Raw genomic sequence first — 26,302 nt, 5'->3', positions numbered from 1 at the left:
AAGAGTTCTTACAGATATCGCTAGAATTTTTTGACTAAAATTGCATGAAAAAGTTTCATACCTTCAACGTATGCCTCCTCATACTATAAAAGCTAGATTTTTCTCTCCGTGTAGAATTTTAGATATTTATGAAAATGTAATGTTTGTACATATACACACAAGGAACATTCTTTAAAAATGTGATTTTTGAATTCCTGAGGTCGAATATAAAAAAAATCTAGCTTGAAAAATTTTGGTATTACAATACTTCCTCTATGAGAAAGCAATAAAGGTAAATCGAAATTCTAATTCTAAAAGTTAATTTATAAAAATCTACTTTTCTTCGTCACATCCTTTTATAAATCAATGTTCACATAATATAAACCTGATAGAGTACGGTGTGATGCAATTATTGCAATCCTGTTCTTTCATTGCATATAAATTGCATTTCTAAATTATTATCCTACATAATTTTATACATGATATTTACAAAAAAGACACATTTTTACAAATTTTAATATTACATTCAAAAATTCACTATTGTATTAAATCTTAAATTTAAAGCTCAAATTATTCTAGAGTTGCATTCCTTAGTCTGGTCTATAAAGCGGAATTTTAGGAATAAATTCTATTAGAAGAACCTGAAACAACAAATTTATTTAGATTTAAAATATAAGAATTTAAAAAATCTATTTTTCTTATAACTTACATATTCCATCATAGAAGAGCTATCGCACCTTTGCTTTGATAATCTCCAATGTAAACCTAATTTGTGATAAAGTCTGCTATTCTCCCATTCCAGTAATTTGTTAATAGAATGTTGAGTCTGCTCATAATACATTAATATTATATTAAAAAAATATATCGTACAAAAATTAAATTACAAGGTTGCTACGGTTTCAACATTTCAAAAATGCAAATATTTTCTAGGTTTTCCATGACATTTTTTTAAACATTAAATCATAAAATACATCAAAGAAATTAATGTTATATGCATAAATTCACCACAGACTATACATTTGATTGTTTTTAATTATTTTATTTTGTTAATAAAAATTAAATGAAATGTTGATTTTGAAAACTTAACAGAAATAAATAAATAATACGAAATTAGAAAGAGAATTGTTATTTATAGTGTATAAATAAAGTGCAAAAGATTTGATCTGAATATTTTGTTTCGATTATCCACAATAAATTTTTTTCTTGATAACAAGACCTGACACCCTTAAATAAAAGAAGAATATATTATAAGTAATGAAGGTTTTTTAAAAAGCTGACTGTTTCTTCAAAACTAAATATTATTTTGAAACTGTAGTACATTTAGAGAACTGCTACTATTTTTGAAGTAATAAATTCCAGGTTTCCAGAAAGCGTAGCAACCAAGTTACTAATTAAAAGAGACATAATAATTTCATAAAAATATTATTAAATACTATCACCCTTTTGCTAAGACATATGACAGGCCACAAAGAGCATCCTAAAGTGCAGCAACAACAAACGCAACCACAAAATAGCCACTTGACATTGACGGGAAGAGTTTTTTTAAGAACGTTATTAACTCTCATTACAGTTGCTTTGAATTCTTCAGGTGCAACACGTGACACCAACCCATTTGGAAATTCTGACTCAAATCGATTACTGAGGCCAAACCTGCATAAACATATATTTCTATTAATTGCAAAGCACCAACTTAATATCAAAAGCTAATTAACAAGGTTTCGATTTAATGACATAACGCTTTCAATTTCCACCATCACTCTTGCTCCAAAAATTCCAATCTAATTGACAAGGTTCCGATTTATTGACATAACGCTTTCAATTTCCACCATCACTCTTGCTCCAAAAATTCTACCTTATCATACCCCTATAGTGAAATAAATATTTTATCAACACATCGTATTTATATGTACCATTTTCGCCAAGTTATGTCGGTCCGTTTTTATTCACTAATATTTAAGTGTCAATACTCAACTTAAGATACTCCTTAAATGCCACTATTGTTTTAGGGTCCGCAATACTGCTTCCTCATTGAAGAACTACTGTATTGGTGAAAATTTTTGATTGCTATTTTTTGTCATATGTATTTCAATATTATTTGACCCCAGAAATCCAAAGATGATGTTTGTAATAAACATTTTATCTAATATGTATGTGTGTGTATTAACATTACAATATCTAAAAATGCCTCAATATTTCAGAAATAAAAAAGTGACAAACTTAGATTTTTTTTAATTTTCTCTTCTTAAATAAAGATACTAAATATAAACATTAAAGATTTTAAATAATAAAGATAGATATAAATAAAGATCATACCCCAGCAGCGAGAAACGACCCACTTTTTTCAGAAACCATGTACGAAAAATATTTGTACGATTTTTTTACATAAAAATTTGACTGTTGGTCAATAAAATTTCTACCTTATCAGATATGATTAAGTTAATGAAATACTTAATAGGAGACACCTATTTACCATCTTAACTAAAGTTATTAACCCACTATAACTGATCTATCTCGAAAACTATCACTCGGATCGCCCGTGTTCGTTTGGAATTCATTCCAAGTGGAGGGAGACAGTAGTTTGTACAAATTTGTGCGAATTTGCTTGTCTCTTGGGGTTTTCTTTGCTGGTCCCCCATCGGGCGCGTCCCTAGGTGGTGGATAAGGGCACGCCTCCTAGATATAGGTGGTACCGGCGAAATGAAATAACCGGCGTGAACCAAAACCAGCATACACGGAGAACTTTCAAAAGAACAGAAAAGAAAGGAAAAGGGGTGAGATAGTGGACTGCTCGGGGACTGTTCCCCTCTGCGGCCGATCGGACTCTTGTCTGCTCTGCCGGCCCTTGCTCCTGCATCACGGAATAGGGGATGAGGATGGATCGCTTGGCTGTGCGGGTTAGAAACCTGGTGTCTTTGAAATATTAAAGACGCACGGTGCCCAAACGGAAAGCGATGACCAACGGACGGGCTTAAAACCCTGTCGCCTGAAGGTTCCAGCGACCCCACGAAGGAATGTCCGTTAAATCGGTCTTGCGGGATGGGGAAGCTGGTCATCCGATTCCACTGAAATGGATTGCAGGACTCTCGGGCTGGTTGAGCACCAGGTTTGCGTTCTGCGGCCGATGGGATCGGTTTCCCGGGTGGACCACTGTAAACCCCTTCGAGAAAGTTTCTCCACTAACACTTTCACATCTTTACACACGCATGTAAGTCACACACACCACATTACACTTACGGACCTCTGCGCACCCTGCCTCGCGGGGCAGTACATTGCGGAGGTCTTTCACACACATAAACCACACACTTACATGCTAGGGGAAGGAACCCCGATAAAAAATACAAAATTTAGAAAAAAAAAAAATGGAAAACAAAAAAAATGAAATAAATGTTACCCAGCAGGGGAAATCGGAAGCCCCAGTGGCGGCGCTGTCCCAGGGTGCGAAAGCAGGCCCTGGAGCGTCGAGATCCAATGACTGCAGTGGCTCATCGGTGGCTGACTTGGCCGATGAGCCATTAAATGCCTCAAGGCAGAAAAGAGAAGAAGAAAAGATGGAGACGGAGAGTGTAGAGCTCCCCGTCACCATCGTTGAAAATAAAAAAGAACCGGAGAACTTGGAGTTGCGGGCTGCTTCCCCGGAGGTCGAAGGATGGCGAGCTATCCTTGGATTTCTGGAGAAGCAGTCCGAGGTTGTTGAGCAACTCGTCCAAGCACTAAAAACAGTGCGGGACGGGATGCTCAAGAACAACTCCAAGGAGGTTAAAAATTGTGCCAAGGAGGCTTACCTCTATAGTGGGAGTCTTCGAGGCATAATAAAAGATGCAAAAGAGGAGGGAGAGAGCTTCCTACGAAAGATGGAGGAGGCTGACTCCCTCCCTCAAAAGAGAAATCGAAGTCACCAAAGGGTAAAGTCCCTGGCGACTCCGATTTCGGAAAAAAAAGGTAAAAAACGAGATGCCTCGAAGACTCCCCCTGAGCCAGGGGCATTGAAGAAGGGGAAAACAGGCGAGTTGGCCGAAAAGGAAAACCCGCCTGTTTTCGAAGTCAAAAAAACTAAAGGTACTTCTTCCCAGGTCGATTCTGAGACCTGGAAAGAAGTCAAAAAGAAAAAGAAAAAGAAGAAGAAGAAGAAAGAAAAAAAGGCCCCAGTAGAAGCCAGGGAGTCGTCAAGCGTTAAAGCGGGACGACCCCCAGGTAAGAGGTCTAGAGGGACGGAGGCCATCAGGGTATCCGCGAAGGACGGTCAGTCCTACGCGGATATCCTGAAGGATATGAAAGCGGGGGTCAGGCCCGAAGAGACGAAGACGGAGATTCTGTCAATTCGAAGAACCAGAAGGGATAAAATCCTTCTGGTTCTGAAGAAGGGTCAGGATCTCTCTGGTTTCAGAGGTGCCCTGGCCACCGCTCTCGAAGGAAAGGCGGAGGTGAAGACGCTGGTCTCGACGAGGTCAGTAGAAATACTTGACCTCGACGAGACCATCGTCGATACAGAAGTTGTTGAGGCGGTCCGGGTAACACTGGGCAAGCCAAACCTAGATGTGCCATGCCAAGTCTTCACTCGGTATGGTCATAACAAGATGGCGATTCTGCGACTCCCGGAAACGGACGCAGAATCCCTTCTTGGGACCGGAAGAGTGAAGATTGGCTGGGTCAATTGCAGAGTCCGTGCCAGGCTGGAAGTAGAGAGGTGCTATAGATGCCTCTGCTACGGCCACCTGGCCGGAGGATGCACTGGCCCAGACAGGAAGGCTGCTTGCTGGAGGTGTGGCAGTCCAGATCACCGGAAGACGGGATGCAAAGGCGATGCCAAATGCATCACGTGTTCCGACAGTGGGATGACGGATCTAAAACACCTTCCAGGAAGCAGGGCTTGTCCAGTTTACTGGAAGTTGCTCCAGGACCTAAAGTCCCGAGCTAAGGTTTCTCCAAGTTAACCTCAGGAAAGGAAGAGTCGCGCAAGATCTCTTGATGCAGACTGCCAGAGAGAGAGGAGCTGATGTGCTGCTTTTCAGTGAGCAGTACAAGAAGCCGGGATTCTCTGTCTGGTTTGAGGATGCATCAAGAAGATCAGGTATACAGGTGTGTAACCCGGACATCACCATTGGTGACTTCCTGGAGACAGATAAGGGGTTTGTTTGGGTAGAGGTGGCAGGTGTACGTATATACAGCTGCTACTTCTCCCCAAACGATCCCTTTAAAAAATTCGTTGCCGAGGTTCAAGCTCTTGAAGAAAGCGTTAGAGCTTTCGGCGGTGATGTCCTCATTGCGGGAGACTTCAATAGCAAGTCGCCGGAATGGGGAGAGAGCCGCTTAGACAGGAGAGGAACCTTGGTAGCGAATATGGTCGCAGCGAACGATCTAGTGGTGATGAACCGGGGTCGGAAGTTCACGTTCAGGCGCGGGGTAGCAGGGTCGATCATCGATTTGACAATCGCGTCGCCCCGCGTGGCTCGTAGAATAAGAGAGTGGAGTGTACTGGACGAGACGACCATGAGCGACCACCAGTACATTGAGTTTATAGTCTCTGAGAAAAATCTGGGAGGGAACAATAGACTGCAAGGTGGCAGCAAGAAGCCCTCCTGGAATCTCAGAAGACTAAATAGAGAGAGATTGGCGGAGTCTCTAGCCGAGTCTCGGTCTATTCAGGAACTCGGTTGGACGACGAAGCCAATCACTCTAGAAGAAAAAGTGCGTGAGGCGAGGCGAGTTATTATCGCGGCATGCAGGAACTCAATGCCTCGCCGGCAGAAAAGAAAAGCTAAAAAAGCTCTGTACTGGTGGAATGACGAGCTAGCCCGCCAAAGAAGAGAATGCCATGCAGCGAGGAGGAAGTATACCCATTCTAAGGGAGACCTCCTGCTGCAAGAAGAGTGGCATAAAGCCAGGCATATCTTCAAGCGGGCTATAAGGAGTAGCCAAAGAAAGTGTTGGAAGGACCTGATCGGAGAAGCGGAAAATGACCCATGGGGGTTGGCCTTTAGAGTAGTTTCTAAGAAATTAGTTTCGCGGCAAAAAACCCCCGGTCTGGACAATCCGATTTGGGTCCGAAAAATCATACGTGCTTTGTTCCCCCATGTGGAATCTGGCCCCCGAGAGGACTATACTCACTGTGTAGTACAGAGGGAAGAACTCTTCACACTTGAAGAGCTTAAAAAGGTGGCAAAGACGTTGAAAAATGGCAAAGCGCCAGGCAATGATGGAATACCCAACGAGATACTTAAAGAAGTTATCGCTGTGTATCCGGAGCTACTTCTCGACGTCTTTAATACATGTCTGGAGTGTGGAAGGTTTTTCAGTGACTGGAAAACACAGAAGTTGGTCCTCCTTAGGAAGGGGGATAAACCTCTAGATAAAGTCTCATCGTTTAGACCAATTTGTTTATTGGACACGATGGGTAAACTTCTAGAGGGAATGATTCTGGAGAGACTACAGAGAATCCTGGTAGGCGAAAGTAGCTTATCCGAAAACCAGTTTGGCTTTAGAAAGGGCCGGTCAACGGTAGACGCGATTTTAGCGGTTGTTGAAAAGGCAAATAAAGTCAAATCAGGGAAGAAGAAGGGATTTTGCGCACTCGTAGCCATAGACATACGGAACGCGTTCAATTCCGCGAGATGGGATATTAGTATCGAGGCGATGAAACGTAAAGGGGTGCCAACCTATCTGTTGCGAATGATAGATGACTATCTTAGCGACAGATGGGTTGTGTACGAGAGCGATGCATGTCATATCAAAGAAGAGATGACATGCGGAGCTCCCCAAGGATCGAAGGTAGGTCCAACCATATGGAACGTCATGTATGACGGTTTCCTTAGGTTGGACTTACCGGAAGATACGTTTCTAACCGGGTTCGCGGATGACGTGCTTTTAGTATGCTGTGCGGACGAGATAAATCTTTTACAGATAAAACTCGATGATAGTCTGCGACGAATAGGGTTTTGGTTGGACCGACATGCCCTGAAAATGGCTGTCGAGAAAACCGAGGCTCTGCTCGTCACAGACCGGAGAGACTTCCGATTCCCGCGGTTGGAAATTGGAGGATCTGTAGTTTCATGGGGGACAAAATTGAAGTACCTGGGAGTGACGTTGGACAAACGTTTGAGTTTCGGACAACATATTAACATCTCGTCACTCCAAGCCACCGAATGCATGGGAAACCTTTCGAGGATGATGCCCAATATCGGTGGCCCCAGGGAAAAGAAACGTAGACTAGTGGCGACTGTGGTTCAATCAAAGCAGCTTTATGCTGCCCCTGTTTGGGCTTCGGCCCTAAAGTTCCACAGCATCTCTGACAGGCTCCTCGCGGTCCAGAGAGACCCGGCACGGAGAATTGTGTCAGCCTTCAGAACGGTGTCTACTTGCGCTGTTCTGGTACTCGCTGGATTACCGCCAATAGATTTATTGGCGATGGAAAGGAAGGAGATCTTCCATCTTAACAAAGATATGGCGGGTACTTCAGAGCATAGCGATAGACTCAAAGCGATAATACGCCGAGAGTCCAGAAGTAGACTCGTTCAGAAATGGCAGGAGAGATGGGATGGGGAATCTAAAGGTAGGTGGACCTACCGCCTGATTCCCCTCCTCGCCACATGGTTAGATAGGAAGCACGGTGAAGTTGGCTACTACCTTACACAAGCGTTGTCAGGTCATGGTTGTTTCGGACAGTATTTTTGTCGATTTAAAATAGAAGCAGAAGCGAGATGTGTGTATTGCAACGGTTCGGGCGTCGACGAAGCAATACACACTGACGACGCGGAGCACACGCTCTTTTTCTGCGGGCACTGGCGTGAACTTAGGTTAGCCATGTTCTCGGCTGTGGGCACTGAAGTCACACCCGAGAACATGGTTTCTATTATGTTGCAGAGCGCGGACTCTTGGAGGAGCGTCGAGTCCTTCATTACAACCGTAATGAGGACGAAGGAGGACGACAGGAGGAGGTTAACTTGGAGAAATCCTGCTGCTCGGCTGGGTGTGCGCGCGGGACGGGGGAGACCTTAACTGGCTCTCCTTCTTCTAGCGCTAGCACTCAGTTAAGGATTTAGGACTGAGAGCAAAGGTAAGGAGACTTCCACTGGCGATGTATAAAGCTAACAGCAGTTCCGCCAGTGGAGTTTAAGTCTCAAAAAGGGTGTGGTTTTTAGTGGGTCGACCAGAACAAGAGCGGTCATCCCCACATAACCTAGGAGTACGGGCTCCAGGTATCTGACTTGGAAGTAGGCCTCCAAGGTTATGCAGATTTTCCACTTCCCTCGTAAAATAAAAAAAAAAAAAAAAAAAATCACTCGGATCGACTTAAAATATTAGGAGGGCATTTTTGACATATTAAGGAGTAAATTTATGCAAAATAAATTGATTTTTATCAGGAGAAACCCCCCTTAATCCATATCGGACCGTTCGACTGAATTTAAGAATGAAGTGGGGGAACCTTAAAGATGTTCACAAGTTTCAAAAATAAACTAACATTTTGTATCAACGATATTTTTATAGTACCTGGGTGAAAATTTCCCAACTGGGCCACCTAAAACTGATTTTTCAAATTTAAAATATTTTTTTTCATAATTTATTGCAGGAAGCCGAATTAAAAACATTCATGAAATGCGTTTTTAAAAAAATTAATTTTTAAATTATTTATTAACAATTGAATATTTTGTTACCTTTCCACTAAATTTGCAATTACTCTGTTGCTTGTTAATGAAATTTAATAAAGTTTGGTGAGTATATAGAAAAATTATGTCTCTTTGAAATGCAATAGAAATTTCAATTAACCTTTATTGTTTTTGCACAAAAAATTGTTTATTTAATAAACAAATGAATATTTAAACTATTTCTCATATTTTTAGGAAAAAATTTCAAAAACGACATAAATCTACACTTTCTTAAATTTAATTAAAAAAAAAATCTTAGTACCTTTAAAAAAATTAGTGAATTACGCGAATTTCAAAGAGACATAATTTTTCTATATACTCACCAAATTTTATCAAATAAAATCGATAAAAATCGATTTAATTTGCATAAATTTACTCCTTAATATGTCAAAAATGCCCTCCTAAAATTCTAAGTCGATCCGAGTGATAGTTTTCGAGATAGATCAGTTATAGTGGGTGGCGCAACCACTGTAACTTATAGCGCTATCGTGGCTTTAAACGTGTTTTTCTCAAAATCATGTTTTTTTTACAGTAGACACGCTTCAGAAAAAATGAAGAAAGATATTGCCTTAAATCTTTTTGCATATTGTTTGGCACATCTTTCCGCAGTTACTGAACTAGGATAAACTGAATCGGTAACCACCCGTCCTCCCTCCGCTAGATTTAAGTACGAAAAAATATCGTTTTTCCAAATTTTTGATTCAAAAGCCCGCCATTTTTTTATTTTTTGGTTTTCAGTAAAACTCCTAGTTTAGAAACTCACCACATATGTATATTTCAAGAATCTTTTTTATTTTTTTAATTTCCAGTGATTCAAAATGGCGGAATCGTGTCTACCGCAGAACGCTTTTTTGGAGTCAACTTCACCACACTATAACAAACGTTTAATTTAATAATTTAAATGTAAACATTTTTTTTTTGTTTCAAAAATACTTTTTATCCCTCGGGCACAAACATGGCGCTTTTAGATACCTGTCGTCCGGGTGTAAAGCCAATCATTTATTCTCCCGTCTGAAAATGGTGTCCATGTTTGCCCTAGGATAAAAATGAACAGCTGGCCCATGTGTTATTTTTGCCCTAGGGTAAAAATGGACGCCATTTTCAAACGGTAGAACAAATGAATGGCTTTTTCACCCGGCCGTCAGATAACCTAAAAGCGCGACGTTTGTGCCTTTGGAATAAAAAGTATAGTAAGTAATATGGGTCCAAAGGCAGCCAATTGTTTACGTTGACGTTTGCTAGCACTCGTTCACCTCTCGGGCTCGCCCTCGACTACCACTCGTGCTGCAAACGCCAACGTAAAAAATGGCTGCCTTTGGACCCTTGTTGCTTAATATACTATTAATTTTAATATGTAAAAAGATTTAGACTGACTTTTTTAAAAATAAAAAAATCATGAGAAAAACCCCTTAAACAACAAGGGTATAAAAGTTGCTATTATTCACATTAGCGTTTGCAGCACGAGTAGTTACGATATAAAAAGCCATTCATTTGTTCTATAACACATATGTCAGCTTTTCATTTTTACCCTAGGGAAAAAATGGATTCTATTTTTAGACGAGAAAATAAATGATTGGATTTATACCCGTACGTCAGGTATCTAAAAGCGCCATGTTTGTGCATGTGGGATAAAAAATTAAGGTATAGCCGGTTCGCCAAAGAAGTGGGGCAAACCGGTCAGTTTGACAAAATTTTTTGAAGTCAATGTAGCAATCAAACAATACAGCATACAGTATGTGTCTCAAGGAAAAAATTGTACAATTAAAATATCGTTAAAAGAAACTGACAATGAGAGACCATGGCGGCATCTTCACATTTCAGAAACCAATAAAAAGTATGATGCAACAAACAATTAAACAAATGTTTACCTACTAGAGTAGTCAGTGACACTCATGAAAAACAAAAAATGTTATACACGGAAAAAAATTTTCTGATAATTCTTTAACATCGATTTGGAGATTTTACATGTTCCTAAATCTGTTAATTCTATAGATATTTTCTGTAAGGATTTAACGCATGCGCGAAAACAATGCAGTGATTCGACTAAGGCTGAGTACGATTGAGTGCAAGAGGTTAAGGCGAATTTAGTGTTTTTATTATTATCATAGTGTCGACAAGAAAGTTTAATTAAAAAGGAAACGTCTTAAGTATATAAACATTATTATAGAAATAAATTATTACAAATTTTTTATTTTAAAATTAACTGTACACTGAGAGACCTTTTGCACCGTAACAGACTTTTGACAGACGGCTGCGGAGCATTCTAGCGGTCAGCTATAAAACTACGTTTTTGGTCTGCAGCCGTACAATTTTTGGAGCGTAGCTGTCCAAAAAATTGACGGCCGAAAGGTTCATTTTCATTTTTGGGCAGTCACGATACAAAATTTAGAATGCAGCGCACCAAAACCTATAGTGGCGCTGCAGTCACACACGTAGTTGTGATGCGGTGCAAAAGGTCTCTCAGTGTAGTGATTAAGTGAGAAAAGTCGTTTGTTTCAATTTCTCGACATAAGAAAAAGTGGATTTATCATAAGTTTTGAAAACTTGCTCCTCATTTTTTTTGTTAGAAAATTATTGAAGGATGAATTTATTTACATAGAAGTTATACTAATTTATACAATAATGTTCCGCGAATTTAATGTATTCGGAGGAGAATATAACCTATAAGAAATACTCTACCAAATATATATTATCCCTATATACTATACATAATTTGGTCACTCAACAGTTTTTAAGAACTGTAGCTCAAACTTGTAGAATTAACAGATTTTAATGCCAATGATTCTACAAATCTCTCTATTTGGAGAAACATCAGTAGATGGCGCAGGAGTTTCTGTAAATTCTACAGAAAATTTCTTTCCGTGTATAAAATACTTTTATTTCAAAAACAATTTACAATGATTTTATAATTTCGTGAACGAAAAAAAGGTGCTGAAGACATCGAAGCTTCTACAGGAAGTCAACTTTATGGAGCTGGAATCGATGATTGACTGACATTTAAAAACGACATTATCGATTCACTTCAAAGAGGCTGTTCAAAAAATACGTAACGCCCTTTTTTGGAAATTCGAACCCTCTCATGTAAGGCAATGTCACATACATTAGCCATATTTTTACTGCTCATCTTATATATCATCCAATTTTAATAAACGGGGTAATGTATGGTGTAATTTTTTTTTAATATTATTATTACCAAAAACTTGTATGTTCACTTCGTTATTTTGTAACTTTTATAAAATTTACAAGAGTTATAATAAAATTGGGAGAACGTATTTGATTCATTACAGAGCCACACAAAAATAAAAAAGTGTCTTGATCTGGGGTTGAGTCATATGTATTCCCATGTATTTTAATGCGCTGAATCCGAATTCGCCATCAGAATTTGGCCAATGGGTCCAGGTTTTAACCTCAAAAAATACCTTAAAATACAACTAAGCTTCTAAATAAACAAATTATACCATACATAGCGCAAAAAATTAGGTAAACTCATAAAAGTTAGTTACTACTTAGGTCTTTTTGTGGTTGCTGATTACGGACCCGATGTCAAGTTTCAAAAAATCAAAATGGCGGATCCAGTATGGCGGGCAAAATCCTAAAATTGGACCTAAGTTGGTAAAATTTGTTACTCGGGGGTTTTTGGGGTCGTTGATTACGAATCCGATGACCATTTCTAAAAATTCAAAATGGCGGATCCAATATGGCGGCTAATTTTTTTTAATTTGTTCAGATTAAATTGAAAATCGTTACTCGGGGGTTTTTGGGGTCGCTAATTACGAATCTGAAATTAAAATTTTAATGGTGACCTCTAGAAATTTCTAGTAATTAATTTCAAGCCGATTGTATTTATTATGTGTCCAGTACTTAACAGCAATTGGATCCGCCATTTTGAATTTTTAGAAATGGTCATCGGATTCATAATCAGCGACCCCAAAAAACCCCGAGTAACAAATTTTACCAACTTAGGTCCAATTTTAGGATTTTGCCCGCCATATTGGATCCGCCATTTTGATTTTTTGAAACTTGACATAGGGTCCGTAATCAGCAACCACAAAAAGACCTAAGTAGTAACTTTTATGAGTTTACCTAATTTTTTGCGCTATGTATGGTTTATAATTTGTTTGTTTGGAAACTTAGATGTATTTTTGAGGTTAGAATCGATAGATTTGATGTTTTATATAAATTTTCACTTGGAAAGCTTGTAGAATAGTTTATTTCAATTAAAAGACCTTAGAAAGTTATCAATATGTGGTTGGGTTCAATTTTGATCAATCAAAAGAGACCATTTTAGCGATTTTAAGGTATTTTTTTAGGTTAGAGCAAAACCAGGACCTTTGGCCAAATTTTGATGGCGGATTCGGATTCAGCGCATCAAAATACGTAGGAATACATATGTCTCGACCCCCGATCAAGACACTTTTTTATTTTTGTGTGGCTGTGTTATTAAGTGATACTAAATTTTATTAAATCCTGTAAAAAGTTTATAAAAGTTTATTAAAGATTAGTATTTCTTATATGGAAATTTATCTTTTTACAATATTTACTTAATTATAAATTATGGTTAAAATATAAAAATATATTATTTTGAGATATTAAAAGAATTCAAAAAGTTTTTACTTGGAAAAATGTCATAATTTTTGGAAGCTTATATCTTTTATGGCACCTTCTAAAAATCTGAAATTTTGTATATATTTTAATAGTGATGTAATTTATTTATGATTAAAACTTTACAAATGTGTTTTGCTTCGTTTTTGATTTATTATATGTATTTAAAAATTTTTTTCATTAAAAAGGTTATTTCTACGACTTGGATGTATAAGAATATAGAGTGATAAGCAACGAGAAATAAAAAGGTCTTAAAAAATAACATTTCTTGTCCTATGAGTCCTAGAAATAACCTTTTTAAGAAGAAAAATGTTTGAAATATAATAAAAGATATTCTTTTTAACCAATTAAAAATTATACTCTTTGAAGATATTAAAAACTTTCAAAATTCATACAAATGATTTCTCAGAACAATAAATAAAGTATATAAAATTTAGCAATGAAAAATAAAAAGATAGTGGAAGATGGTCCTGATAAGTTTAAAAAGTTTAAATAAATTTTTAAACTCCGATTGCAAACTTAACCCATAAAGGACGGTAAGTACAAAATTTTCAAAAATGGTTAGATTCGCTTAAAAATCGTTACTCGGGGGTTTCTGGAGTCGCTGATTACGAATATGACCTAGGTATTCAAAAATACAAAATGGTGGTTACAATATATCTAATATGATTTCCATGCAAGAAGACTAGAACCAGGAGGTGAAACTTCCACGCTTTACCGCAGTGAGTAGTGGCATGGTAAACGTGCACACGGTGGGCGTGTCGTTTAAGTTCGTGTACTGCTAATAGAACGAATTTACGAATTCTGCGCATACTAACCTTGTAGGTTTTGAAGGGGAAATTTCGTAGCAAGCAGCTGCAAATGTTTGCGTCTGCTTGGTTAGGTAAATTATATAATAATAAAATGCTTGGTCTGTCCTTCTGTCCTAACTTGAAGTTGGCCTTTTCTGATTTCACGTGTTTTTTTGAATAGTAATCTTATGACGTGTCAAATTTTGACAATTCTTTTTCTTATTTTTGCCAAAGTTGTATAATTGTGTTTCCAAATTTCGGAATAAGTTTCTTTAAAATTCCAAATTCGAAAATTCAATTCACAAAGCTGAAGTACACAACGTTTACCAACGAAATTCTTTTTAAAGTTGTATATTGATTCAAAAATTGTACAAAAAATGTATGATGAGAAAAAAGATGCGCCAGGAAATTTCGTATAAGATAGTAATTTGAAAAACATTTATTTTTAAAAATTAATTTTTAAGGTACCAGGGGCCAACGAATACCTATTAAATATTAATTATAAAAACACAGGCCTCGAATCAACTTAAAGACACAAAAAAGTCGTTTTAGTCGATTTATATTCCAAAAAAAGTGGATTTGTTTTTTATTTTAACAAAAATATTTTACAGATTTTTAAATAAAATTTTTTTTTTTTTTTAATAATAATCCTTTTCGAAGGGTTAAAATTGAAATTTTTAGAAATAATTAAATTTCAAAGATATTGTTAATTTTCAAACAATTATTAAATTTTCCAGAACTGAAAATAATTTATCAAACAATTTTTGGAAAACATTTTTTAAATTTAATTGAATTTTCAAAGATTTAAAATTGAGATTTTTGAAATTAATTGAAACTTTAAGTGTTTTGTAATTAAAATTTTAGATGATTTCACTAAAAATTTATTAGAAAATGCGGACAAAATACAATAATTTGAAAAATGGTTTCAGATAGTTGAATTTTCAAAGAATATTATTAAAATAGTTAAAAATAATTGAATTTCCTTAGAGTTATAATTGAAATTATTAAATTTCAAAAAAAAAAATTTCGATGGAAAATTTTAGAAATAATAAAATTTTAGATGCTTTTAAATTCAAATTATTGAAAATTCAATTAATTTTGAATTCCAATTTTTGAGAATAATGAAATTATATTTGATTTTAAATTGAAAATTTTTGGGAAATAATTGAATTTTAATTGAAATTTTGGATAATAATTTAATTGAAGTTCATTTTTGATTGAAAATTTGGATAATTAATTTTGAATAGAAATTTTAGAAAATAATTGAACTTTATTTCATTTTAAATTGAAAACTTGGTAAATAATTAAATTTTAATTGAAATTTTGGATAATAATTTAATTTAAGTTCATTTTTGATTGAAAATTTGGTTAATTAATTTTGAATAGAAATTTTAGAAAATAATTGAATTTTATTTCATTTTAAATTGAAAACTTGGTAAATAATTAAATTTTAAATTGAAAATTTTGGATAATTATTGGATTTTTAATTGATTTTGAATTAAAATTTTGGGTAATAATTGAATTTTAGTTTATTTTGAATTGAAATTTTTAAAAAATAATTAAATTTTATTGTGATATTTTTTTTTTAAATTATAAACAATTGTTAAATTTCATAAAAATTTTAATTGAAAAATAATTTTGATATAATTGAATTTGTGATGTATTTCATTAAAATTATTAAAAATAATTAATGTAGTGAAGAATCATTTTAGTTTAAAATTTGTTAAATAATTTAATTGAAGAAGATATGATGAAGATCTACATTTTATACTAGAAAAATGTATTTTATTTACATTTTTTTTCAAATGTAAAAAAAATGTCACATTTTATTAAAAGAAGTCGATAAAAGTCTTATTTTTGAAAAAAGTCAGAAAAAGTCGTTAATATTAATCTTTAATTTCTTTATAACAAACAATTAAACACTCAATTTGGCGCGCTTGCGCGCGTTTAATTTTGCTAGTTAAATATAATTAATTAAATATAATCGCATCAAAAAATTTATGGGTAAACCATTTGCCATAACCGCATAAACAGAAACTTAAAAACAGCGTCTGCTACATTTCAAATATCAGTGTCAAGAAAGTATGCGCAGAACACTCAAATTCGTCTGAATAGCAAAGCACGAACGATAAGCCACGCCTTCTAGTGGCTTGTTTTTCACGTCGCATCTTTACAACGGAGTTTCCCCTCCTGGTTCTAGTCTTCTTGTTTCCGTGATTAAAATTTTTTTTTTTTTAATTTGACATCTGATTTTCCATCAGTGAAACTATTATTCTTCGAGTAATATCTCTCATATTTTAATAAGTTCATTGTAACCTGAAAGATATTACGTGAAGAGTATTTAGTTTCACTAATGGGAAATCTGATGTCACAATAAAAAAATTTTTTTAAATAGTTTTTTAAAACTCGGATATCATATTAGATATCATAATGATTACAGGCATCACAGTACCTTTTGACCTCAAAAAAGGTGAAAAGAGGACTTTTTTTCCTGAAAAAGGGGACAAAAAATATAGCAATTAATAAGTTAAAATGTGTTAAATGTCATTAACAATGTTTTAATACTGAAATTTACTACAGTTTTTTTTTGTTTTTGGTAAAAAATAACTTTAATACATATTAAAAATGTTTTTAAATAAAATATTTACACTGAAAAAAAAATAAGTTGCATTTCAACTCCTTAGGGGATGCTAGAAAAGTTAGTTCCACCCTTTTAGAGTTGAAGCGAAGGGAGTTAAAGCTTTAGGAGTTAATTTCATGCCTTGGGAGTTAGTTTTAAGGAGTTAATTTAATTATTAACTCCCTTTTTGAGTTGATTTTTAACTCGAAAAATTTAACTCCCAAGTCTCAGTGCAGTTAACTCCCTAATTTTTTACAGTGTACATCACAAAGCAAAAGAGTATAGGAGTATAGAATATGTTTTTAAAAAAAAATTTCTTTATTTTTAATCACAAATAGGTGAAAAAGGGGACAGAACGCCAAAAAAGGGGACTAACTGTGATGCCTGTATGATATCATATTGGATCCACCATTTTGTATTTTTGAAAACCAAGGTCATGTTCGTAATCAGCGACTCAAAAACCCCCAAGTAACGATTTTTAAGCAAATCCAACCATTTTTGAAAATTTTGTACTTCACGTGCTTAATGGGTTAAGCTTGCAATCCGAGATTAAAAATTTATTTGTGACGCGCTCTGAAGAAAGGAACCTTAGAAGCAAAAAAATATAGGTTATGTTCTTTAACTTTCCTCTTTTTTTATGATTTTTTGTATTATATATGAATTTTTTGTCGTATTAGGGTTTGAAGTTTGTCCACAAGTTTTCTTTTTTCGCTTTCCTTAACTCGTAGTTTATCCAATCCATTAAATAATTCTTTCACGACTACTTCTTGATTTTTTTGTAGTCAGCTTACATTTAAGCTTACTATAACCTTACTGTAAACTTCCTGTAAGTTTCGTGTCAGCTTAAATTATTTTTAATAAATGTTAATAAACAAATTAAACAATTATTTATGCGCAGCAGTTTATTATAGCTTTTAAGGCTGGGCAGTAGATTTTAATCAACTATTCCCGTTAGGGTTGCATATCCTACATCACAATATATATATATATACTAGAGGGGCTACGCCCCCCTGCGCGCTTCGCGCGCCAACCCCCCTATTTTTGGCGGGAAATACAGAGAGAGATGAGGGAAGGGGGGAGGACTTACTGCTTTATTAGGGACTTAAAACAAACATAACCTCAAAATTTAGGTCAATTTTTGGCGGAGGAGGGGAAATGAGAGGAGGGAGGGGGGACTTGCGGCTATATTCAGAGCCTTGAAACGAACATAACCTCAAAATTTAGGTCATTTCTGGCGGGGGAGGGGAGGGGACTTGAGGCTATATTCAGAGTCTTGAAACGGACATAACCTCAAAATTTAGGTCATTTTTGACGGAGGAGGGGAAATGAGAGGAGGGAGGGGGACTTGCGGCTAAATTCAGAGCCTTGAAACGAACATAACCTCAAAATTTAGGAGGGGGGACCCCCCCTCCTAGGTCAAGAACTCTTGAAACGGCGGAGGCGGCGATATCTTTTTGTAATATAGGAAGATATATATCATGTGGTGTGAAAAAAATAGTTAAATATTAATAAATAATATTTATTAATATTAATTAACAGTAGTATATGCTTAAAGGAAGTTTACATGAAGCTTACAGTAAACTTGCATGGAAGCTGAACAACGTCACCAAACCAATAACACAGCCCCACAAAAAAAAAAGTGTCATGTACTTTTGACCGGAATACCCTATCCCTATGTATTTTGACGCGCTGAACACGAATCCGAAGTCCGTTTTGCTCCATCACGTCAGGATTTTTTTTTAACCTCAAAAAACATGTCGGATTTTGAGAAGTAGGCGATTTTTTAAAAAATTGATGTATTAACTTCAAACTTGGTATCTGGGGGTTTTTTGTGTCGCTGATCACGAATCTGAAGTTAGATTTTCAAAATCCAAAATGGCGGATCCAATATGGCGGACGAATTTTGAAAAATTTTTAAGATTTACTTCAAACTTGGTATCTAGGGGTTTTTTGGGTCGCTGATTACGAATCTGATGTCAGTTTTCCTAAATTCGATATGTCTGATTCAATATTAAGGAATTATTTTTAAAAAATTGTCAGATTATTACGAAATTTTGTATCTACAGGTTTTCTAAGTTGCTGACAAGTAACACTAGGGAAGTGCCATACGCCGATTTTTCTGAAACTTGGCAGTTTTGTAGTTTTTTAAAAACAATTTGACACGTATGTTTTGTTTTTCCCCAAAAGCTGATTTATGGTGGGGAACTATCCCTTGAATTTTTTTTGGTAGGGGCACATTATTTTACGAAATTTTTTAAAAATTAATGTGCAAAGTGTATCTGGGGGTTTTTTGGGTAGCTGATTACGAATCTGATGTCAGTTTTCAAAAATTGAAAATGGCTTATCTAATATGGCCGATAGAAGTCCATGTTGGATATGCAATTTCGAATTTAAGAAATCTGACATCAGATTCGTAATCTGGGACTCAAAAAAACCCTAGATACACTATTGAACATTAATTTTTAAAAAATTTCGTAAAATAATGTCCCTCTCCCAAAAAAAAATCAAGGGGTAGTTCCTCCCCATAAATCAGCTTTTGGGGAGAAACAAAACATACGTGTCAAATTGTTTTCAAAAAACTACAAAACTGCCAAGTTTCAGAAAAATCGGCGTATGGCACTTCCCTAGTGTTACTTGTCAGCAACTTAGAAAAGCTACTTAGTAGATACCAAATTTCATAAAAATCTGACATTTTTTTAAAAATAATTTCTTAATATTTAATCAGACATATCGAATTTCGGAAATCTGACATCAGATTCGTAATCAGCGACCCAAAAAACCCCTAGATACACTATTGAACATTAATTTTTAAAAAATTTCGTAAAATAATGTCCCTCTCCCAAAAAAAAATCAAGGGGTAGTTCCTCCCCATAAATCAGCTTTTGGGGAGAAACAAAACATACGTGTCAAATTGTTTTCAAAAAACTACAAAACTGCCAAGTTTCAGAAAAATCGGCGTATGGCACTTCCCTAGTGTTACTTGTCAGTAACTTAGAAAAGCTACTTGTAGATACCAAATTTCATAAAAATCTGACATTTTTTTAAAAATAATTTCTTAATATTTAATCAGACATATCGAATTTCGGAAATCTGACATCAGATTCGTAATCAGCGACCCAAAAAACCCCTAGATACCAAGTTTGAAGTAAATCTTAAAATTTTTTCAAAATTCGTCCGCCATATTGGATCCGTTATTTTGGATTTTTAAAATCTAACTTCAGATTCGTAATTAGCGACACAAAAACCCCCAGATACCAAGTTTGAAGTTAATACATCAATTTTTAAAAAAATCGCCTTCTTCTCAAAATCCGACATGTTTTTTGAGGTTAGAAAAAAATCCTGACGTGATGGGGCAAAACGGACTTCGGATTCGTGTTCAGCGCGTCAAAATACATAGGGTTACGGTGTTCCTGTCAAAAGTACATGACACTTTTTTTTGTGGGGCTGTGTAATTATGCGTAATATTTTGGCACGTGAGAATTATAATAAAACACTTTAAAAATAGGTTTCACTGCACATGAATTTATTAGACAAAAGCTTATACTATATACAATTTCTTTACAAAACGCTACAGTGCTACACAAACTAGCCTATCATCGGTTCTATTACCTATACGTCAAACACAATCATTTGCGATCATCAACAGAACCTTACAGTAAGTTTACGGGAAGCTTACAGTAAGGTTATAGCAAGCTTAACTGTAAGCTAACCACAATCTTACACTGCAGCTTACGGTAGAGAGGACATTTGCAGCTCACATTAACCTCACCTGAAGTTTACGCTGTAAGCTAACGAATCTTAGGTTTAAACTCAAGGGAAGCTTACAACAAGATATTTTGTTGTGGGTTTTTAAAAAAAAAATTCTTTATTTTTAATCACAAATAGGTGAAAAAGGGGACAGAACGACAAAAAAGGGGACTAACTGTGATGCCTGTATGATATCATATTGGATCCACCATTTTGTATTTTTGAAAACCAAGGTCATATTCGTAATCAGCGACTCAAAAACCCCCAAGTAACGATTTTTAAGGGGGTAGTCTGGTGTTTAGGCCTTTTTTTAGGAGCTTATTTCAGAATTTATTTTTATTATAAAATAAAATATAATCACACCAAATCTTTTTACATCGTTTTATTCTTATCATGAAGTGTTGAAAAAAATTATAATCGATTATTTTTTACTAGATTTTGTTATTTATATTTAATATTAATTTTTATAACAAAAAAATGCTGGCGTAGATGATTTACAAAAATCTATCCGACCGATTGCTCCAATTTTTTTACAGCTTATTCTACACAAGCATGGCTCTGGCCCGTACTAGAATTACGCAATTTTAATGATAACTTTTTTTTATTTTTAACTTTTTGTCAATAAAAAAGAGACAATTTTTGAATCTTTTTGCTTATATAGTCCGCTATTTTGTTATTTATTAACAAAAATGTTTTATTCTAGTACGGGCCAGAGCCATGCTTGTGTAGAATAAGCTGTAAAAAAATTGGAGCAATCGGTCGGATAGATTTTTGTAAATCATCTACGCCAGCATTTTTTTGTTATAAACATTAATATTAAATATAAATAACAAAATCTAGTAAAAAATAATCGATTATAATTTTTTTCAACACTTCATGATAAGAATAAAACGATGTAAAAAGATTTGGTGTGATTATATTTTATTTTATAATAAAAATAAATTCTGAAATAAGCTCCTAAAAAAAGGCCTAAACACCAGACTACCCCCTTAAGCAAATCCAACCGTTTTTGAAAATTTTGTACTTCACGTGCTTAATGGGTTAAGCTTGCAATCCGAGATTAAAAATTTATTTGTTACGCGCTCTGAAGAAAGGAACCTTAGAAGCAAAAAAATATAGGTTATGTTTTGAAATTTTCAATTGAAAATACACAAAGAGAATCAACTTTCAATAGAAATAATTTATATTTAAGTCTTCATCACATCCAATATATTTAATAAAAACTAATTTTTTTGTTAACATTTTTTAAAAGTAGGTGTCCCCCTCCGTTTTCGTTCAACTTTATATATGTTGTAGTACTCGAAAAACTAATCAACACGAATTTTCCGACTAGCGGGAGGGAAAGTTACATTCCCTCCCGGTGACGTCACTGAGCGGGAGGAAAAGTAACTTTCCCTCCCGGTGATGTTATTATTAGGCATTAAATATTAATCAAAGTATGAGCAATAGTGAATCTCAAACGTATGGTACACCACCAGTAGTAACTATACTGCTACCAGTAACAACCATACCATCATCAATAGTATCCACACTACCACGTTTGTACTTTCGGTATACGTGTGTTAGAAAAAATAGTATGTGCAACTCGGGAGGAAAATGGTTGATTTCTACAAGTGTAGTTTGCACTTCGGCTCGTGCGCTCGCTACGCCTCCAACTGCAAACTACACTCGTGGAAATCAACCATTTTCCTCCCTAGATGCACAATATACTATTTTTTGCTCAATAATAATTTAGCACGAAAAATGGAATTAAACAGTAGCATTTTCACCACCAACCCCCATGAATTTAGGGGTAAACATACCCAAAAGTGAATTTTTGTTTAAAATTATATAATTGTAAAAAAAAATTGTAAAATATTAGTAAATGTAAAAAAAATTTGTCCAGGGGGTAGATAGAAGTAAACAACCCCTTAAAGTATATTATTTCATATAAAAGACTTTATCAGCAAACAATTTTATTTCTTCTGCAAAAATCATCTATTTAATAAGTGGGATACTTTCTTTTCATTTTGAAAATATTTTTTAGACTAGAATTTTATTTTCCGGGGGAAAAAACCCCTAAAAATTATTTTTCCGTTAAAATAATACTGTTTCACGATTTTAGCTGTATTTTTACATGAAAATTATGAACGTTTGGGTCCTGAAAAACCATCGCAATAGTCTTCATATTTTTTTCGTAGGGTGGTTTGGTGTAAATAACCCCTAAAAACATATTAATTCTAATAAAATTCTTTATCAGAAAAAATTTATTTCTTCTGTAAAAATCAGCTATAAAATAAGGGTACTTTCTTTTCATTTTGAAAATATTTTTAAATCTGAAAATTTAATTTTTAGGGGTAGTTACCCACTAAAAATTAAAGAAAAATTTGAAATGAAAAGGAAGTATCCTTCTTATTTTGAAGCTGATTTTTGCAGAAGAAATAAATTTTTTTTTGATGAAGTATTTTATTTGAATTAATATGTTTTTAGGGGTTGTTTACCCCAAACCACCCTACGAAAAAAATATGAAGACTATTGCGATGGTTTTTCAGGACCCAAACGTTCTTAATTTTCATGTAAAAATACAGCTAAAATCGTGAAACAGTATTATTTTAACGGAAAAATAATTTTTAGGGGTTTTTTCCCCCGGAAAATAAAATTCTAATCTAGAAAATATTTTCCAAATGAAAAGAAAGTATCCCTCTTATTATGTAGATGATTTTTGCAGAAGAAATAAAATTGTTTGCTGATAAAGTCTTTTATATGAAATAATATACTTTAAGGGGTTGTTTACTTCTATCTACCCCCTGGAAATTTTTTTTTACATTTGCTAATATTTTACAATTTTTTTTTACAATTATATAATTTTAAACAAAAATTCACTTTTGGGTATGTTTACCCCTAAATTCATGGGGGTTGGTGGTGAAAATGCTACTGTTTAATTCCATTTTTCGTGCTAAATTATTATTGAGCAAAAAAAATTTTTTTATTGAATTTTTCTTTATATTGTGAAATTTCTATATTTCCGAAAAACCTAAGGGGTGGTTTTCACCCCTTAAATGTTCACCATTGCCGATAAAAAAATATACGTGTCATTAGTCAATTTAAATTTATTTAAAATTAATAAATATTAATTAATTTTAATTGGTTATACTTCAGGAAACTTTTTTCTTAAAACTTTCTTAGAAACTATGCTGTCCCCATTTACCCAAATTTTATGAAATTTTCTAAATTTTGGGGTAAATGGGGAGTCCGTTTCATGCGTTTAAAGCTTATCTAAATTTTTTTCTACTGCATAAAATTAATCCTGGGAATGTAAATAACTTAAAAAAATAAACCCGCAAATATTACCTTTTAAAGGAAGAAACTTATGTAATTTGTGAAAAATAGCGATTTTGTCCCCATTTACCCCAACTGACCCTACTAATAATACTAATAAATAATTAATAAAAAATTATTTATTTATGTTTCGAAAATGTTTCCTTTTAACAGTAAACTGAATCCTTTTAATAATATTAAAGAATATAATTTAAAAGACTTTCCTTTTATTATAAAAGGAAATCCTTTTAAATAAGTATTAAAAGGAAAATCCATTTAAGATAAAATGATTCATTTAAAGTATATATTTTCACTTAAATTAACTGTATCGGAATCAATCATTTTAATACTGATGTGTAAACATTGTTTTTGTTAAGAGTTTGGTTATCTGTGTGTAAACAAGAAACCGAATAAGAAAACAACCAGGTTGTAATTCATATAATTATTACACTGTCATTAGATTAATTGAATTTCAAAACGCTGTCATTTATTATTTTTGATTCATAAATTTAGATTAAATCAAAAAATGTTATTTATATAAAAAATACTCCGAGTTACTCGCACTTAAATTTTATGAGACAAAGAAGGGTATCAACTAAATTGACCAAAAACAATATCCAAATTCCTCATCAGATTTTCTAGTCAGGAAAAAATTTAAAGAAATAGAAAAGAGATAATGAATCCAGTGTCCTTTCTGCTACTTCACATAAGAATGCAATTAACTGAGACAGTATCTTAGAAACTAGAAAATTAAGACTTTTATGGAAAAATAAAAAATTTAAAGCTTACACTGTCATATTTCCTCCACCTCGAACTACAATAGGATCCGGTATCATAATATTATAGTGATCCTCGAGATTTTGTTCATTTACTTCCTCCTCTTCTTCGTAAATAGCATCAAAATCAGCCATAATAAAAGGTGATTTGATAGTCAAAAACAATAGAAAAGAACACTGACTTCCTTTAAATTTTAATTTATTGTATCATTTTCAGATCTTAATACGAGATTAATTGTTTGTTTTATTCAAATGGCCTCTTGACGAGATCAATTCAAACTGCAGAAGTTAATAAATAGTTAAAATAAAATACAAAAGGTTCTGCATTAACATTTCTTTCCTAGCTTCATTCATGGTCCTGTCATTTGTCTGCCAAGGTCCGTACATAGTAACATTCATCACATGATCAACCATCAAAGGGCCGACGCACAATCAGTTTGCGGTTCGTTTGGGTTGTGTATTGCACAGAAGCGCCTATAGGTACGGAAGCTTCTATGCGCCACCACTAAGTTCATCGAGATATTTCGAGTTCAAGATATGACGTCAGAGGCCTGGAGGGACACACAGAAATAATATTAGGCTTAGTTTTCATGTACGGTGCACGGAAAACTGAGCCTAATGTTATTTCGGGGATAGGTCCCTTCTCTCGTGGAGCGTCATGGAGCATTTACACCTTTGGTAAAAATAATTTTTTATTTTGATTTTCGGAAATGCAAAGATCTGATTGGTTGTCCATTATCAATCAGATTGTGAACAACCAATCAGGTTTGTGTATTTCGGAAAATTCAAAAATAAAAAATTTTTTTACCAAAGGTGTAAATGCTCCGTCACATATATCTGGAATGCTTTCTTACGGAAGCCTGTACGGCTCATGAGCGTCTCGGACGCAGTGGCGGTGTTTCGTACCACAAGTGGCACGAAGTCCGTCCAACTTGTGGCAAGTTCGTTAGTTCGTGCCACTTGTGGAAAGTGGATTTTTTGAAGGGTCATTCACAAATATGACAATTCCGTTGGATCCTGTTGCCGTCTATTTCGTCAGTGCTTTTCATTTCAAGTATAATTTCATCCGGGCAAGTCCGTTTAATGTTTTTGAATAAAAATGAATTTGTTATTTTTTAATTGAAAATACATGTAAAAGATTACATTTCAGTGCAAACAAATGATATTGACATCTTTATTAATCTTAAATATTCATAAAAATATACTTTTGATTTTAAAAAATAAAATCCTCTTCATGTATTTTAAATTAAAAAATGACAACATAACCAAAAAATCTTATTTTTATTCTAAACTAAGAAAAATTAAAAAAACTAAGAAAAAACTTCCGCTTAATTCTTAGTGGAATCCTTAGTTTATTAATATGTATATTTACGTTTGGAAGGAGTATTTATGTGTCAACTATAAAATGTTTGTTCGATGAGATTTACTGATATGCTAATATTACTAATATCTTATAAAATTCATTTCTTCTTCTTCACATGAAATTGAAATGAAAAGCACTGACGAAATAGACAGCAACAGGATCCAACGGAATTGTCATATTTGTCAATGACCCTTCAAAAAATCCACTTTCCTTCTTCTTCTTCTTCTTAATGACTTGAGGCACAGCCAACTGTCAGAACAATAAACTTAGAAGACGAAAAAGTTCTAGAATACACTATATGCTACACTGCTGGTAATACAGGTTCCCAGTAAAAAAAAAGTATAGACAGTAAGGAAAAAGTATAGACTCATAGCTTAGTGGCTATACCGTTCGGCATGTAATGACGGTATAGAGACGTTACGGTGTATACTTTTTTCTTACCGTGAATACGGTTCACCTGGATTTTTTGAATTGATGTGTATTAACGC

At 34.3% G+C, this 26,302-nt stretch overlaps 2 protein-coding genes across 4 annotated transcripts in view; one reads left to right on the top strand and one right to left on the bottom strand.

The window, feature by feature from the left end:
- Positions 1-282: 282 nt before the first annotated feature.
- Positions 283-24,844, bottom strand: LOC127284329 (cysteine-rich hydrophobic domain-containing protein 2). Of its 2 annotated transcripts, none has more exons than XM_051309728.1 (4): positions 24,465-24,844; positions 1,419-1,629; positions 717-805; positions 283-620 (listed from the first exon to the last, which is right to left on the bottom strand). In XM_051309728.1, the coding sequence occupies exons 1-4, from the start codon at positions 24,584-24,586 to the stop codon at positions 611-613; spliced, it is 432 nt and encodes a 143-aa protein (XP_051165685.1). In that variant the 5' UTR covers positions 24,587-24,844; the 3' UTR covers positions 283-610. The 2 variants fall into 2 exon arrangements, with proteins under 2 accessions (XP_051165685.1, XP_051165684.1); XM_051309727.1 differs by having other exon boundaries at positions 689-805; positions 24,465-24,842.
- The window catches only part of LOC127284326 (uncharacterized), a 70,056-nt gene continuing 59,950 nt past the window's right edge, over positions 16,197-26,302 (top strand). The window contains exon 1 of one of the 2 annotated variants that reach the window (XM_051309718.1): positions 16,197-16,218. The gene's annotated coding sequence lies outside the window, so the exon portion shown is untranslated. The remainder of the gene's footprint in view (positions 16,219-26,302) is intronic. The other variant, XM_051309720.1, reaches the window with a different exon arrangement.

This window comes from Leptopilina boulardi, unplaced genomic scaffold (genome assembly GCF_019393585.1).
Source record: "Leptopilina boulardi isolate dan_hultmark-lab unplaced genomic scaffold, ZJU_Lbou_2.1 LbouV2_324, whole genome shotgun sequence".
Taxonomy (NCBI): domain Eukaryota; kingdom Metazoa; phylum Arthropoda; class Insecta; order Hymenoptera; family Figitidae; genus Leptopilina; species Leptopilina boulardi.
Note: the sequence above shows the minus strand (reverse complement) of the source record. Positions and strands in the feature narration are given on the sequence as shown.

What these genes read in the sequence shown, in the direction of transcription:
- LOC127284329 (XM_051309727.1), bottom strand. Translation starts at nt 24,586, where the DNA reads ATGGCTGATTTTGATGCTATTTACGAAGAAGAGGAGGAAGTAAATGAA. An exon ending in GGTGGAGGAAATATGACAGT is followed by an intron (nt 1,630 to 24,464) that starts GTAAGCTTTAAA and finishes ATGTTTATGCAG; the next exon opens with GTTTGGCCTCAGTAATCGAT. An exon ending in TCATATGTCTTAGCAAAAGG is followed by an intron (nt 806 to 1,418) that starts GTGATAGTATTT and finishes TATTATGAGCAG; the next exon opens with ACTCAACATTCTATTAACAA.